The sequence below is a fragment of the Malus domestica genome, chromosome 02, assembly GCF_042453785.1.
Source record: "Malus domestica chromosome 02, GDT2T_hap1".
Lineage (NCBI taxonomy): Eukaryota > Viridiplantae > Streptophyta > Magnoliopsida > Rosales > Rosaceae > Malus > Malus domestica.
In genome coordinates this window covers 13091617-13106077 of record NC_091662.1, presented here as the reverse complement: position 1 = coordinate 13106077, position 14461 = coordinate 13091617, and the positions used below count along the sequence as shown (strand labels likewise).

Below are 14461 nucleotides of genomic sequence, written 5' to 3'. Positions count from 1 at the left end.
TCCCTGAGTACCTTGTCCCTAACTGGTCTAATTAGGCTGCCTAGTCAAACCACTACTGTTAAAGGCGACATCAAGATTCTGGGATTACCCTCTAGCATAATACTACGATATGCCGCTCTGATACAGCGCATATGGCGTATGGCCTCCCTGGTACTGTGGGTAACCACCCTGATAATAAGGATCAGGTGGATACGGATATGCTCATTCAGGATACTGAGCTACATCCCCCTAATAATGGTAAGCATCACCACAACCTGCCGGAGTATAAGTACTCGATGTCGATGCAAATTTCTGCTGTCTTCAGTTTTGACGAAAATGCACCTGCAAAAAAATCAACACCTTTGATCAAAGACCTAAGCCTTACACGCCCATGAGGTGGGAGGGTTAGGTCAACGGATCTCCGATGCCTAAGTTAGTTTATCTGGGAAAGTAAAGTGTTTAGGATTTTTTTAGGGTTGCAAAAGCTCTCAAAATTTGGTAGAATATGGGGTATTTATAGGGTTAGGGCCGGTCATATAGTGTTTAATGGAGATATATTCTCTAAATATTCCCAAGATATTTAATAGGAAATAATATCTTGAGATAATAGAGTAATTATCCCTAATTGATTTAAATTACGATTACTTACTTAATTCGAGTCAATCTTCAATTGGGAATGTATTAAAGATAAGATTTGGGTAATTAATCCTCATCTTTAATTCCTTACCAAGGGTAGGTGAGTTGTGGGCAGTCGTATTCAGCTACTGAGACCTCCAGGGATGTGAGCTGCGAGTGGGAGCATCTGAGAAGCCTGCCCATTTATTGAGGGCAATCTTGTCTTCTTTGAATAAAAGTCCACGTGTCACCTCTAGAATATTTAGGATTATTTTAGGCTCCACACTCGGCCTCTGAATCTGCTGGAAATGAACTGCAGGTAGTTATAGGAGGCTGAGCTTTAAGCTGATTTTGCGAACACTGGTTAGCTTTATGCCCCATCTGACCATAAGTGAAACATCCACTACTACCTCTTCTACACTCCTCAAAATGACGGTTATTCCATCTACGACATAGTGGAGCACCAGAACTGCTATAATTCCTCTGATTCTGGAAACGAGAACCACCTGTGAACCTGCCGCCTCTTCGCGGTGTATTAAAACTTGAACCACCGCTGGATGAACCAGAACTATTACCACTATGCTTGAAATTCTAAGTTTTACGATGACCATATGATGACCGCCCTTTATTATTATTATTTTTCTGAACATTACCTTTTTCCTCTTCATCATCACTATCATCCGGAGCATTCTCGGAGTCCTCAACCCGAAGTAGAACCTTGAAGAATTCTTGATATGTAGAACAGGGAGTCGAAGTCGCTATAGAACGCAACCACTTGCGAGTCCCCTTCTTAACACGCCGTAGCATCTCCAAATGATTTGCAGCAATCTCGGGACAAACCAGTGAACTTCCAATGATACTCAATAGCTGACATTTTCCCTTGCTTCAATTCTGAGAATTCATCCCTCCTATGATCCAAATACTTTTGTGGTATAAATCTAGTCTGAAACCGCTGTTTGAAAACCTCTTAATTCATGGAATCTTGAACTGACAACGGGCGTGATTCCTGAGTCCACCAGGATGCAGCCTCCAAACATAAAAACCAAGTGGCTATCTCGACCCACCTTTCTTCTTAAAGAGTTCCCTGACGCTGCATAACTCGAAAATTTTTCTCAACATGATCGAGCCAAAGCTCAGATTTCTAAGGTCCCTCATTGCCCAAGAAATTATTGATCTGAAGATGGGACACAGCTTCCAAAGTAGTCCTTTGAGAAGGACGAAGTGAGGACTGAATAGCATTAGCAATAGCTTCACCAAGTTATCCAAAATCAGGAAAACTAGTCTCAGAGGGAACACGTGGCTCTCTATTAGTCTCAAAGGGAACACGTGGCTCTCTACTATGCACAAATCAATTTAAAACATTTCTGGAAACCAATAAGTTATATATATATATATATATATATATATATATATATATATATATATATATATATATCTACACGAAAACAAATGCCCCACGTATTGATATGTCTAAGGATCGCAACCCCTTAGCCTTGCTTGTTTGCGTTCGTCCTCGGGGTATGCTCCCATATATGCAAAACAATTATTTTTAGTTAATTAAATAGTACAAAACCCAAAATCTAGGATAAAATTCTCATAGTTTGCTCAAATGGAAGGTTTGAATATACAAAAATGATCTACTCAAAGTCACAGACCCGCATATGAAAACCACTCGTTGGTCGGAGACTGGACGACGCACAGCCTTACGCGCGGCCACACGTAAGCACGTGCATGGCATGTGCCAACGGGACCCTAATGGACGTTAAGAATATTCTATCAAAATAGACGGAATATTTCGTTAAATAATAACGGCGTTACCTAACGCCATCAGAATATTCCGTCAGCTTTGACGGAATATTCGCTTGCTTCTCCAGTGAGCTTCGTAGTCCGTCGCCGTCTGGTTTGCCGGTTTCTAGGAAATCTCGCCGGATCCTGAGTAAATTTTCAAACCTTCATATCTTTGTCATTTCTCAACCAAAATCCATGAAATGTATACGGATTTGAAGCTTATGACAAGGAGAACAACATTGTACCTCTTGGAGATCCAAAAATGACCGGAAAGTGGCCTGAAAATCCCTCGAAAAGATTCGGCCAAAACTGAAACTTCTCAAACTCACCTGATCCGACGTCAACTCTTTCCCAAACTTAGTATAGGGTCCCTATTGAGTTGAATAGAAGCTTCCCCAAGTCCTAAAACCTTGTAATCTTGTCGGGATCACGTCAGAGCAAAGTGCACCAAGTTGGAGCTTCCGAGTTGGCGAGTCAAAACTCGTCCATTCAACAATCAGGTGGTACGACTGGGTTCATGAGATCAAGATGAACACGATGATGGTCTTTGTAGGTTCGATCTTTGATGATTTGATGTATGTATGTGGTGATGATGGCTCGGGTGCGAGAAAAAATAAGAAGAAGGTTTGAGAATGAGAGAAATAGTACCTGATTGGGCAGAAGATAGAGACATTTTCTGATTGGGTTAGGGGAAATAGGAGCTAAAATAATTGGTGGATAAGGATAGGCACGGGTCAAAGTTTCAAAGAGAAAAACAATAGATTTTTGTAAAAACGTACTCGAACGTACGCTATCCAAAACAGTGTTTCCGACACTGATTAATTAATGCACCTACGAAATAATTCCACATGTTTGTGCACTTAATTATTCATAACTTTCTTGTTACAACTCCAATTTGGGTCTAACTTGCGCTGACGCACTCGTGACGTCGAGGTCAATTTAATTACGATAGCGAGAAAATAATTTAAAATGGAGTAATACATCCATGTCACTTAGCCAACCAGGGCATAATCGTCACTTTACACACTCAAGGAGAAAAGTATATAGAAAATAGGGACGGGTCGTCACAATAGTGGATTTAAGTTGCTTCAGGAACTCAAGTGTGAGCGCTTCGGGACTACGAAAGGATGTCAACAGTTCAAAGAAAAGAAATAAAATATTGAATCGATAATGTCCAAAAGTGATCTTGAGGTCAATAATTTTGGATAAATTATTAGATTAATGGACTGCATGTCACTTTTAATTCGAAACCATTTGGGGTCGATCATAAAAGCAAAATAAAATTTATCTAGGCCCATTAATTATTTAATATTGGCTGCAAGCCATACAAATAAATTAGGCCCAAATTGGGATCGGGCAGAATAAATGGCAGCCCCAAGGGACTTTGTTGAAGGCTTTGACAAAACAAAGCCCATATAAGGCTTAGGCTCGAGTAGCCTATAAGTGATGTGCAAGCTGCAGGCTGCAATAGAAGGATGGGCTAGGGAGGCAACAAGCCCAAAACAAAACATAAAAACAATGAAGCCAAATAGGCTGTAGTGTGGGCTGAGCGTAAGCAAGGCCCAAAAACAAACTGGGTTTTGGGTGCAGCAGCAGTTCGGCTCCTTTGGTGGCTCGACTCGTGTGGCATGTCGGCTTCTGGCCGTGTGTCAGCGCACGGCTTAGGGTTTTAAAACCCTTTTTCTCTATTATTTTTTTTCTTCGATTTCTATTATTTAGGGTTTTCAGAACCCCTAAAAATAATAAAATAATCATGCTTCTATTTTATTTCGATTCTTTGACTCACAAATTCTACATAGCGATTTTATAATTGCGTAATGCATCAAACATATATATATTGACAAATATATGAAACATATACAATATATATATATATATATATATCAGAAGGTAAATATAAATGTAGGGGGTTCATGCATCATGGGGAATGTTTTTCATGCTTCATTATCGTTTCAAATATCTTCCTTTATTTTAAGCGTACCTGATTGGCAAAAAACAACAAAAGCCGTTGAATTTGTAGATCCTTCTCGGAAAGCCAGAATTACATCTCCAATGTGTTGTATCACGTTCAACACAGAAAAATTAAATTGAATCAATAGCGTGTAGATCAATTCAATAAAATAATAAATTAATCATAAAATGAATGATTAAAACTTAATACTTCCCTAATTGAAGATCAAACTTTTGTTAGCACAGCGTCAAGAGCATGCTAATAACGTGTTGTAAGCATAATTTACTGAACAATTATGGAGGCCATAGAGAGAGGGAAGGTGCAGCATAGAGAGAGAGAGAGAGAGAGAGAGATGTGTAATTGTGGGTGTGTTCTATTTCACCCCATTATGCTTTTATTTATAGTAGTAGGATAGGTAAAATCCTTACCCTTTTAGGATTACAACTCTTATAGATAATCAACTCCTAATAGGAATATAAGAGATATTCCTAGATATACTAGGATTTACACAATCACATTCCTAATCTAATAGGATTGCAACATTTACTTGGTTTTTTAATTCTTTTTTGATATATTTAATTAAAATTATAGACGAAAATGTAATAGTGAAAGAGGAGAAAAGAGAAGTGCGAAAATTACTTTCAAAAAATTGTTCTAACGGAATAATATGTTACCCTTATCTTAGCTAACTGTGGATCTAAACGATAAGTTGATTTTTCTTTATATGTGTGATCCAAATTCATTTTCTTACAACATAAGAATATATATTAATTTAACTTTCTCTCCTCCTATGAGAGACCTTTCTCTCCTACTGTGAGAGTTTTTCTCACTAACATGTGAGTGTTCCTTCGTTTGCCAAGATCCGCAACGCCACCAGCCTTATCTGGGGTCGATGGTAGTCCCATGCTTTTCCTTAGTCTTTCTCTTTTCCTTGTTCTTCCTGTTGCCTGCCCTTCACCATTTCATCCTCCTTGTCATCTCTTTACCTATGATCCCACCACTTTAAGTCATCCCTCCCCCCCCCCCCAACCTCTGTGTCCTACACCCTCAATCTTTTCCCATATATCCTTAATCATCTCCCCTCCATCCTCCATCTTTTTCCCCCAACCTCTGTGTCTTCTATCCCTAATCATTTCCCCTTCATCTTTGGCTACATCATCTCTCAACCCACTTTCAATTTCATACGGGTATTGCCAGTGTTTACAGCGCTTTTTCACAAATCTATAGGAGGGTATGTACAGCTTCGGCTTAGGTGTTCACACCACCACCTTTGTTGGTCCTTCCTGATGTTCACCCTTGTCGACGATGTTGCTCGTGGGATCTCTTTTCTTGCGTGCTTCCTTGGTTTCTTGTTGGCGGTCGTTGTGGTGGTCTTTCGAGGATGATGCGGCTGTTTTCTTCTTCAGCTTTAGGTTTCTTGTTGGCTTAGTTTCTGGTGCTCATAGGGAGCAACAATCAACAATGGATGTGCGTTTTGTTGTGGTAGCAACAGGGCGGCGAGGTTTTCTTTCTTTCTGTGTGTTTGTTGTTTTCTGTGTTTTTTTGTGGGCTCAACCTTTGGGTTGGGTTTTTTGCTTTGGGGTCCATCTATTGGTGTTGTTTGTTTTGTTGATGGGCCTTTGTTTGTAAATGTTTGTTGTTTTGTTAATGAAATTTATCCTAGTTCAAAAAGAATATATATTAATTTTATCAAACATAAGAATATATATATATATATATATATATCATTAAGAAGGGAAGACTTGATATAAGTCCATTATTAGGACTAGTCTAGTTTATTAAGGGTGGTGCTACCCACCCTTCCCTCTTAATTTCAGACAGTTTAATCAAATGAATTGAAGAAGATAAATGGATAAAAATTAACAAGAGTGTGTGGGAGGTAAAAAGGTGTGTGAATAACACTACCCTATAAAAAACAGCACAAATTCATGAAATTTGGTGAAATTACAAATTTTTTGATTAAAATCTCACTACGCTACACCAAAGGATCACAAACTTATAAAGATGGACAGCACAAATTTATGAAATTTGGTGAAATTTCAAATTTTTTAATTAGGATCGACATTACTACTCTAAGTTACACTAGAAGAGAAAGAGTCTGAACTAGGAACATAATGGGTTGAATAGAAATGCCATACGGCAAAATTTATATTAGTCATGTGGCTGGTTTATAGTTTTCAAACCGAGTGGTAACGACAAAATCGTTTTACCTCACAGTTTAGGAATGCTAATGCTAGGGAGACTAAAATTGTTGACTAGATTTTGTAAACTAAATGATATGAAAGTTGATAATCTGATTATTACTTAAATGTTAATTAACGTGTTTATTTTTTATTAGTGAGATATCATTTTGTTTGTAAATTTAATCTACCTAGCATTACTCGTTTAAGAAATAGGCATACCACGACTTATTTGCTCTCTTTTTTTGTCAAAACTGATCTGCTCATTTGTCGGCTGTGGGTGTTTGGTTCGGATTCTACTGTATATACATTTTCGGTCTAATATTTAATACAAGACCTTCCACTGTAATTCAGGTGAGTTTGATTTTATATATAGAAATTAGGCAGTTTGAGTTTGCTTCTTATAACACAATTTCTCTGGTTAACTTTAATTTTAATGAATTACCTTCCCTAAACTTTTATAATTACTTAAATTTCCTCGTGCCATAATTTTTAACTTTTTATCTAATATTCCGTTCATCTTGGTCACATATTGTTCACGCGAGAAAATTCTAATAGCGAAAAAGTCAGTTTACTCTTACCAATACGGCGGGGATGAGGAAACGTGGCCGTCTTCATCTTCCTCGTCAATTTATGGGGAAGCCATAAAGCACTCTGCTTTTTGCTCCTGCCCATCAGCAGAAAATTGGGTTTTTTTCCTTTCGGTAAACTGGAAATGCATTAACAAGCAAACGAGTGTCATGGGGAATGGATCAGGATCCTCTCCTGACTGAAGGGTGAGGATCCTCCTGATCAAACTCATCGGGTCGTTGAAATTTTATCCAACGATTACAAACAGATGGTCTCTCTGAAAGTTATAATAATTGTAGCCGTTGGATAAAATTTCAACGGCCCGATGGGCTTAATCAGGAGGATCCTCACCTTTTGCTCAGGATAGGATCTTGATCCATGGGGAATAAGAGAACAAGACGCTGCAACTTGTGCAAGAACATCACCCCAAAAACACTTAAAAATACTAACGGTTTACTTGAAAATACTTTTAAAATGATTGAAAGTACTTTTGGTGAGAGTGTTTTTGGGTTCTGAATATGCTTTTGTTGAGTATGTTTTTGGGTTTCAAAAACACTTGAAGTGCTTTATGCAAGAAGCACTAGTTATATATGCTTCTTGCAGGACGCGCTTCAGGTGTTGTTTCAAGATTTATTTGCATTTTTTTACTAAGAATTGATTCTAAAGCACTCTCTTCAAAAATACTTTCAGTCATTTTAAAAACACTTCTAATCGAATCTTAAGTAAAAGAAGTACAAGGAAATCCGTCCTCGGTGAAAATGTGCACCAATGAAGAGGAAGCCTAACGACCCATGTGCCAACGCTCATCTTTTGATTCTTAAATGATGACAACGCTCATCCGCAAAAATTGAGTTTTGGTGAGGGTGAGTGACATTTTCGTGTGAGTGAGATTAGGATCATGTTCGTCTACTAGCCATCATAAATGTTTAGACAAGTGTTTTATCATACAAGTGGGAACACGAACCGACAAGTGGACATTTACCTAATGTGACAATTGTGACAAATGAGAATCGTACAAAATAATTATGGACTCATAAAAAGTCGATATAGACATTGAAAATTTTTTCCAGTATATCAAAAACACGATTCGTTATAAAGTGTCTTACTGCAAAGTAGTTGAAAATTTTTATTTTCCAGTATCAAACCAATTGAATTATGACAATTCAATTTTTGTCCGTTTTTTACAATTCAATTGTTGTCCTTTTTTTACATTTCTTTCGTAAAAACATAATAAGTACATCGCATGGGCAAATTACTTGGTTGTATCATGTCAAATCAAGTGATTAGTCACATGCATTGCGTAACATTACGTTGCCATCTCAAAGACGGATTTGGATCCTCTCCTGAGCTAATGAAGAGGATCCTCCTGACCAAGTGTTATGGATCGTTGGATTTTTATCCAACAGCTACAAACAGATAAGTCCTTTTAAAGTTATAATAATTATAACCGTTGGATGAAAATCCAACGGCCCATAACACTTGATCAAGAGGATCCTCTCCATTAGCTCAGGAGAGGATCCAAATCCCTCAAAGACGGCCAGACGATCGACAAATTATAATAATGAGTAACAATATGGTCGCTAGTTCACGAGCTTGGACGTGGAATTAATAAACAAAATCACTTGTTTGTTATATCAAAGAGTGAACAAAATCAATATGGTCGTCTGATGCACTATTTGGCATTACTGTTCTTTTTTACAACAATATAATAATTACACTAAATTCATCTAAACTACGAAAGAGATACAAACTTAGGTGCAGAGGATAGAGCACACTACTCTAACTGTAGATTAGAGTTTGGGTAATCGAAACAAATACAACATTTTTGGTATGTTCATTTGACACCGCCAGTAAACACCGTCTCTCCAATGATGAAGGATTAAACTCTGCAATTTTCTTGTCAACACATTTCAGAAAAATGGGACCTAAATTCTTCCCTAAATTTTACAGTGAGCCGGACGGATGTTTTAACCTCACGTTGCAACATCACAAAACAGTGACGGCATGTCAGCTAAAAACAGGAAAAGACAACTGCAGCTAGAAAGCGAGTATTCAGATGACATGCCGGAGTAGCATTCCGAACAAATTTTGATCCTCTTGGGACATGGATTCAGTGAAACTTTTTGGAGATCCATCAACTCCACAGCAAAAGAAGCCGCACGCAAGTCGCGTGAGCAAAGAGAACAATTGTTGACACTTATAAAACACATACCTTGCTGCTTTCCTCCAGATTTCATGACCCTGAAACAGCTGTAGCTAACGGCGGCCAGTTCGACTTTTCGGCTTTGCTGATTTCTGCAATTGTTAGAATACAGAGAAGAAAATATTCAGCAGATGTATACTGCACATCAAGTAAACTATATTACTAGAGATGGAAAATTAATCCCATCTCAGCATTATAGAGCTATTCTCCATGAAAACAATAACTAAATTACTAATTAGCACTGTTCTAAAAATCCCCGCCTAGCGCCGCCTAGGCGCTAGGCCCCAGCCCACCGCCTCGATTAATGCCAAGGCCCCAACCCGCCGCCTAGCCAGCCTAGGCACCCGCCTAGGTTGCAACTCACTTAGACAAAAAATACATAACTTTCATTTTGCATTTTGTTTTTTTCCAATAAATTGTAAGAAACTTGTTGCATACTTGAATGAACAAACATTATATCCTTATTTCACATGTTTTCATTATGTTTCAATATGCATTCTATTTTGTAGTTTATAATGAAATTATATATATTTCAAGTAGAAGCAGACACTTATTTACATGAAATATGATAGATTTATTTAAATCCGCCTAGTCCGCCTAGACACCCGCCTAGCCGCCTAAGTGCTAGGCCCCAGCCTGCCGCCCGACTAGCGCCTAGCGACTTTTAGAACCTTGCTAATTAGTACTAGCTTCGTAATCTTTGAAGCCCATGTTTGTTTACGGAGTAAAATTTGAATTATATCAAGTGCCACGTGACCAAAATAAGAGCGCTGAAAGAAAATTCACTCACCGTTGAAGTAAAGCTAGAATTCAGCCCTGATCCAGCACTACCTGTAAGGTGATAAAAGTAGTGGACAATCAAGCCTAAATTAGGATAAAAAAATCACACATGTGTCAACCAATATTACCAGTAGAGTTAATTGAGTTACGTCAAGATACAAGATGTACATTTTACATATTTGCAACATTGTAGAATCTTTTCTGGTAACATACAACATTGTATAATTGTGTACGTGAATTATATCAAAGTTTTCATGGTTACGTTGTAAATGATCTTTAAAGACAACCCATTTACATCTATGTCATCTCAACGAGAACAAGTCCAAATACAGTATGGATACCAATCAGAAGAATCCTCAGTCTATATAAACTACTGGGCTAACAACAAAATCTCCCAAACTGTATGGCTCAAAACAGAGCGAACAGTTGAGAACTACATGGGGGCCACTAATAAACTTACAATAACGAACCAGGGACATACATGCTGCCATGGACACTGCTTATACATAATGCTATTTCAACTAGTAATGCCAAACAAAATGCTCCTTGGTAAGTTTTGAACCGCCCACAAACAAAATAGAACCATGACAATCTTGGGAAGTAAATCATGAACTTTTATAGCAAAAGACTTCTGCATGCATTGGTTCTAGCATACACTATCATAAAGAGAGATTTCCATTTAACACATTCAATGCCTCAAAACCATCTTTCTGTTCTCAAATTAGAGAATGATAAGGAATACCAAATTTTTTTAGTAAATGTGGAAATCCTGAAGTAGGTTTAAGAAGAATCAGAAGAAACCTGAAGTAAATAATGAACTTCCAATAGTAGGAGTAGAACCAAAGCCTGGAGTAGGATTGGAAAACAGAGAGGGAGTTGAAGCAGGTCCAAAAGCTGATGAAGAACTAAACAATGATGCCTGGGGCGTAGAAAATGGTGTTGGAAAAAGAGAAGATGCAGGACCCGTAGTGGGTGGTGTAGCAAATAGAGAGGAAGACACTGGAGCAGATGAAGCAGAAGGGGTACTGAAAAGTCCACTCCCAGATGAAGCTGTAATGGTAGCTGCAGCAGACGTCTGTGGGGCAGTAGATGTCCCAGGGGTTCCTGAACTAGCAAACAATCCAGAAACTTGTGTTGATGGTTGCGACGTCGCAGGTAAATGTAAAGTTGGATGCACCCTCTTAGCAGCAGCTTCTTGCCTAGCTGTTTCCCGCCGATCAGCCTCGAGAAATGGATCATTCACATACCCTTGGCGGCGCTCATTAACAAGATAAGCTGTTTTCATGGACACAACATACTGATGAAAACTCTCCACCTAAAAAACACATTATATCATTGATCAGTAATCATACATGCAAAGAAACAGTATGCTGCTTCATTTGTGCACACATAAGCATGTAGTTGAGGGGAGGGAAAACCATAATATATATATATATATATATAAACTCAAGGGCACATGCATTAAACAAATGAGAACCCTCTAATGACCTTTTTTATAGCTTCATTGTTTATTTTACTTTGAAACCATTAAAATGATACAAAGTACTAAAAAAATTACCATTTATGCAAGTAAACTGGTACTCCAAAAATACCCTTGTTCTCAAGTTGTATGTCATATCAAATAACAAGAATTTAGATTCAGGTCATGCAAATCTTTCTCCATCCACAAATAAGAACAATAAATTATGGAAGGAAGCATCTCTGTCATATATACGCCAAGCAAATGCTAGTTTTAGCATAATGAAGTACATTTTACTGCATAATTGTATGAATAATGTTAACTAAAAAAACATCATCAATTTTGTTCACCTTAGCTGCCACGTGAACGAAAAAATCATGCACATTTGACATGACTTTTGGAAGAGACTGCAACAATGAGGATCTATCATTGGCTGAGTTCCTCTCGGAGTCTAGAAGCAGCTGCTCTAATTCCTCAATCCACTGGCGACACTCAACAAGATACTTCTCAAATCTTGCTACTGTTTGCTGTAGGAACGGAGACGGTTTCCTTGGAATCCCGTTGTAGAAATCAAAAACTGGCACTATAGAACTAGTTGTTGGTTGACTACTTAAACCTGGTGGTAGTGTCGCTCCAGGAGCTTGTGACGGGGCAGTGGCATTTGAAGTACCTCCTGCATTCAGATGAAGAAACCTTGGGCGTAAAATCATAAAAGAACGAACAGCAACCTCGCTGTTCCGCAACATGTCTTTCACAATAGCCATCAACTCCTGCAAAAGAACTTTCTGTCGGTCCATGGAAGTACCAATTCCCCCAAGTTCCTGTATAGACAACATAAGAAATTGAATCATACCATACATTGACAACTAGAAATATAAAGCATGCAAAAGCACTGATTGACACAATCACAAAGAAAATGGCATTGAAAATCCTAGAACTTGTGCCAGACCTTTCTAATTTATTTGGATTCATGGGTAGCATTGAAGTCTTTACATCAGACAAACGATGAGGTACAGTCAACCCTTTTACCTATCAGTACTATGTAATGCACTTATATTGTAAAGGTACGAAGTCATTCGGAATTGAGCATAAGATCTCGCAAGTTAAATACTTTTCAACTTTTATAAAAATAATGTACATACAAGATACTCAAACTGCCAAAAAAAAAAAACATACTCCTGTAAGTAGATATTGGACTGAGGAGGACCGGGAAAAATTAACATCCTTCCAATTCCATTTCAAGTACAAAAACATGCCATTACGTCAGAGCCCCACAGTATATACTATATAGTATAACAGTATATACACCAGAGTTCAAAATCCACTAAAACAAAAGCAGTTTGCTTACAATGACCAACTCATAATAACAAGATTGCAACCAGAAAAAAATACACAGTAATCGCAATGAGAAAATTTGATCTGTCCAAGAAACAAACCTGTAGAATACGACTTGCGTCATGCTCAAAAGCATCATTGGAAACAGAGGAATCGTAGAGACGACTACACTGATCCAGCCGCTGGCTTTCATCCCTATACCCCAGTATCCGTTCCCTGCGAGCAAACAATAGTTCAGAACAGAACCTCAAAAACCATATAAGTTATCTCAGGTCAGGTCATAATTATAAGAGTGAAAAAGTAAACCCAAGTTCTGAACTAGTACACTTGGAATTTAATACAAACTAAACCCAAGTTTTGAACTTTAATTAAAACCCAACAAATATCGGAAAAAAAAAAAAGAATTCACTATACAGAATCTATAGCAGCAATTTTGCATAATACTACTTTACACAACGAAAAGACTCAAAATTTCGCTTTCTTTCCCCACATTTTCTCAGTAACCAATCAGGCCAAACACCCCAAAAAATCACAATGAAAAAACAATAACAGGCTAAAAATTTCTTCGCAAAAATTAAAGAAAACTTACTCAATCTGCAGAAGAATTTTCTGGGAATCCGGATGGAGATCCGCCCACTTGGTACCATAACTCGCCGGAGTCTTGTCATTAGTAAACAAATACAATTGCTGTTGCTGCTGCTGCTGCGGTTGTTGCTGCTGCTGCTGAAATTGCGGCTGTTGAAATAGCGGCTGCTGCTGCTGAAATTGCGGCTGTTGAAACAGCGGCGTCTGCTGCTGCTGCTGCTGCTGCTGCTGCTGCTGCAGCTGCGGTGGTTGTTGGGAGAAGAAGGAGTTGCTTTGCTGAAAGGGCTGTGAGGGCTGTTGAATTTGAAACGGCGATTGCTGCTGCTGCTGCTGTTGTGGCTGCGGCGTAGAGAATAACGATGTGAACGCCATTGTTGTGGTTACTGTGGGCTGGTTTTGGGATTGAGGTTCGAAAATTGGGGAAGACGAAGAGACCCCTGTTTCAAAACCCTAGAGAGGGAAAAAGGGCAACTGGAAAAAGACCCGCCCTTTGTTGTTCAGTGTGGACTTGGACGAATAAATCGAATGAAATCTTTTATTTTTTGCATCCGATTTTTCTCGTCACAGCTTATAAACAGTGTTTTTGTTTTACTAGTTTAAGGAGGAAAATGGAAAAGTAGAAAGTAGGGGTGGACAAACGGGTCCTGGACCCGCGGGTCGGGGCGGGTACATGTGGTTTGAGGCGTGGCAGGTCGGTTCCTAGTAAATAACAGGGCGGGCTAGTTCTAAAACTTGGAGAAAACGGACTCCCGGCCCAAAATGTTAATTGCCTGAATCTTTACCGTCTATCTATCCATCACCCTCCCTCTTTTATTTTCACCCTAACTCTCAGACGCAATTCACTCTCTCAAACTCTCCCTTCACCCTCTCTCTCTATCCCTACTCCAAGTCTCCTCCCTCGATCTCTCCTCCTTGAAACTCATTTCCTCTCTCGTCTCATACCTCAATCTCCATCTCTGTACATCAACTTTCCAGACCTCCCACCCGTAGTGACTGAGTCGACCTCGACTGTGTCG

The 14461-nt window shown here is 38.7% G+C and overlaps 1 protein-coding gene across 1 annotated transcript; it reads right to left on the bottom strand.

Moving 5' to 3' along the window:
- Positions 1-8688: 8688 nt before the first annotated feature.
- LOC103402123 (nuclear pore complex protein NUP58) lies at positions 8689-13976 on the bottom strand. The gene is made up of 6 exons (XM_008340866.4): positions 13450-13976; positions 12962-13076; positions 11876-12346; positions 10868-11381; positions 10077-10117; positions 8689-9378 (listed from the first exon to the last, which is right to left on the bottom strand). Exons 1-6 carry the CDS (start codon positions 13815-13817, stop codon positions 9340-9342), a joined length of 1548 nt encoding a protein of 515 aa, XP_008339088.1. The 5' UTR covers positions 13818-13976; the 3' UTR covers positions 8689-9339.
- Between the last annotated feature and the right edge of the window lie 485 nt (positions 13977-14461).

Bases quoted from the DNA above. Each gene is read 5' to 3' on its own strand.
- LOC103402123 (XM_008340866.4), bottom strand. From the start codon at position 13,817: ATGGCGTTCACATCGTTATTCTCTACGCCGCAGCCACAACAGCAGCAG. The intron at 13,077-13,449 runs GTAAGTTTTCTT...GTTTGCTCGCAG, and splicing joins AAAATTCTTCTGCAGATTGA to GGAACGGATACTGGGGTATA. The intron at 10,118-10,867 runs GTTTCTTCTGAT...ATCACCTTACAG, and splicing joins AAGTTCATTATTTACTTCAG to GTAGTGCTGGATCAGGGCTG.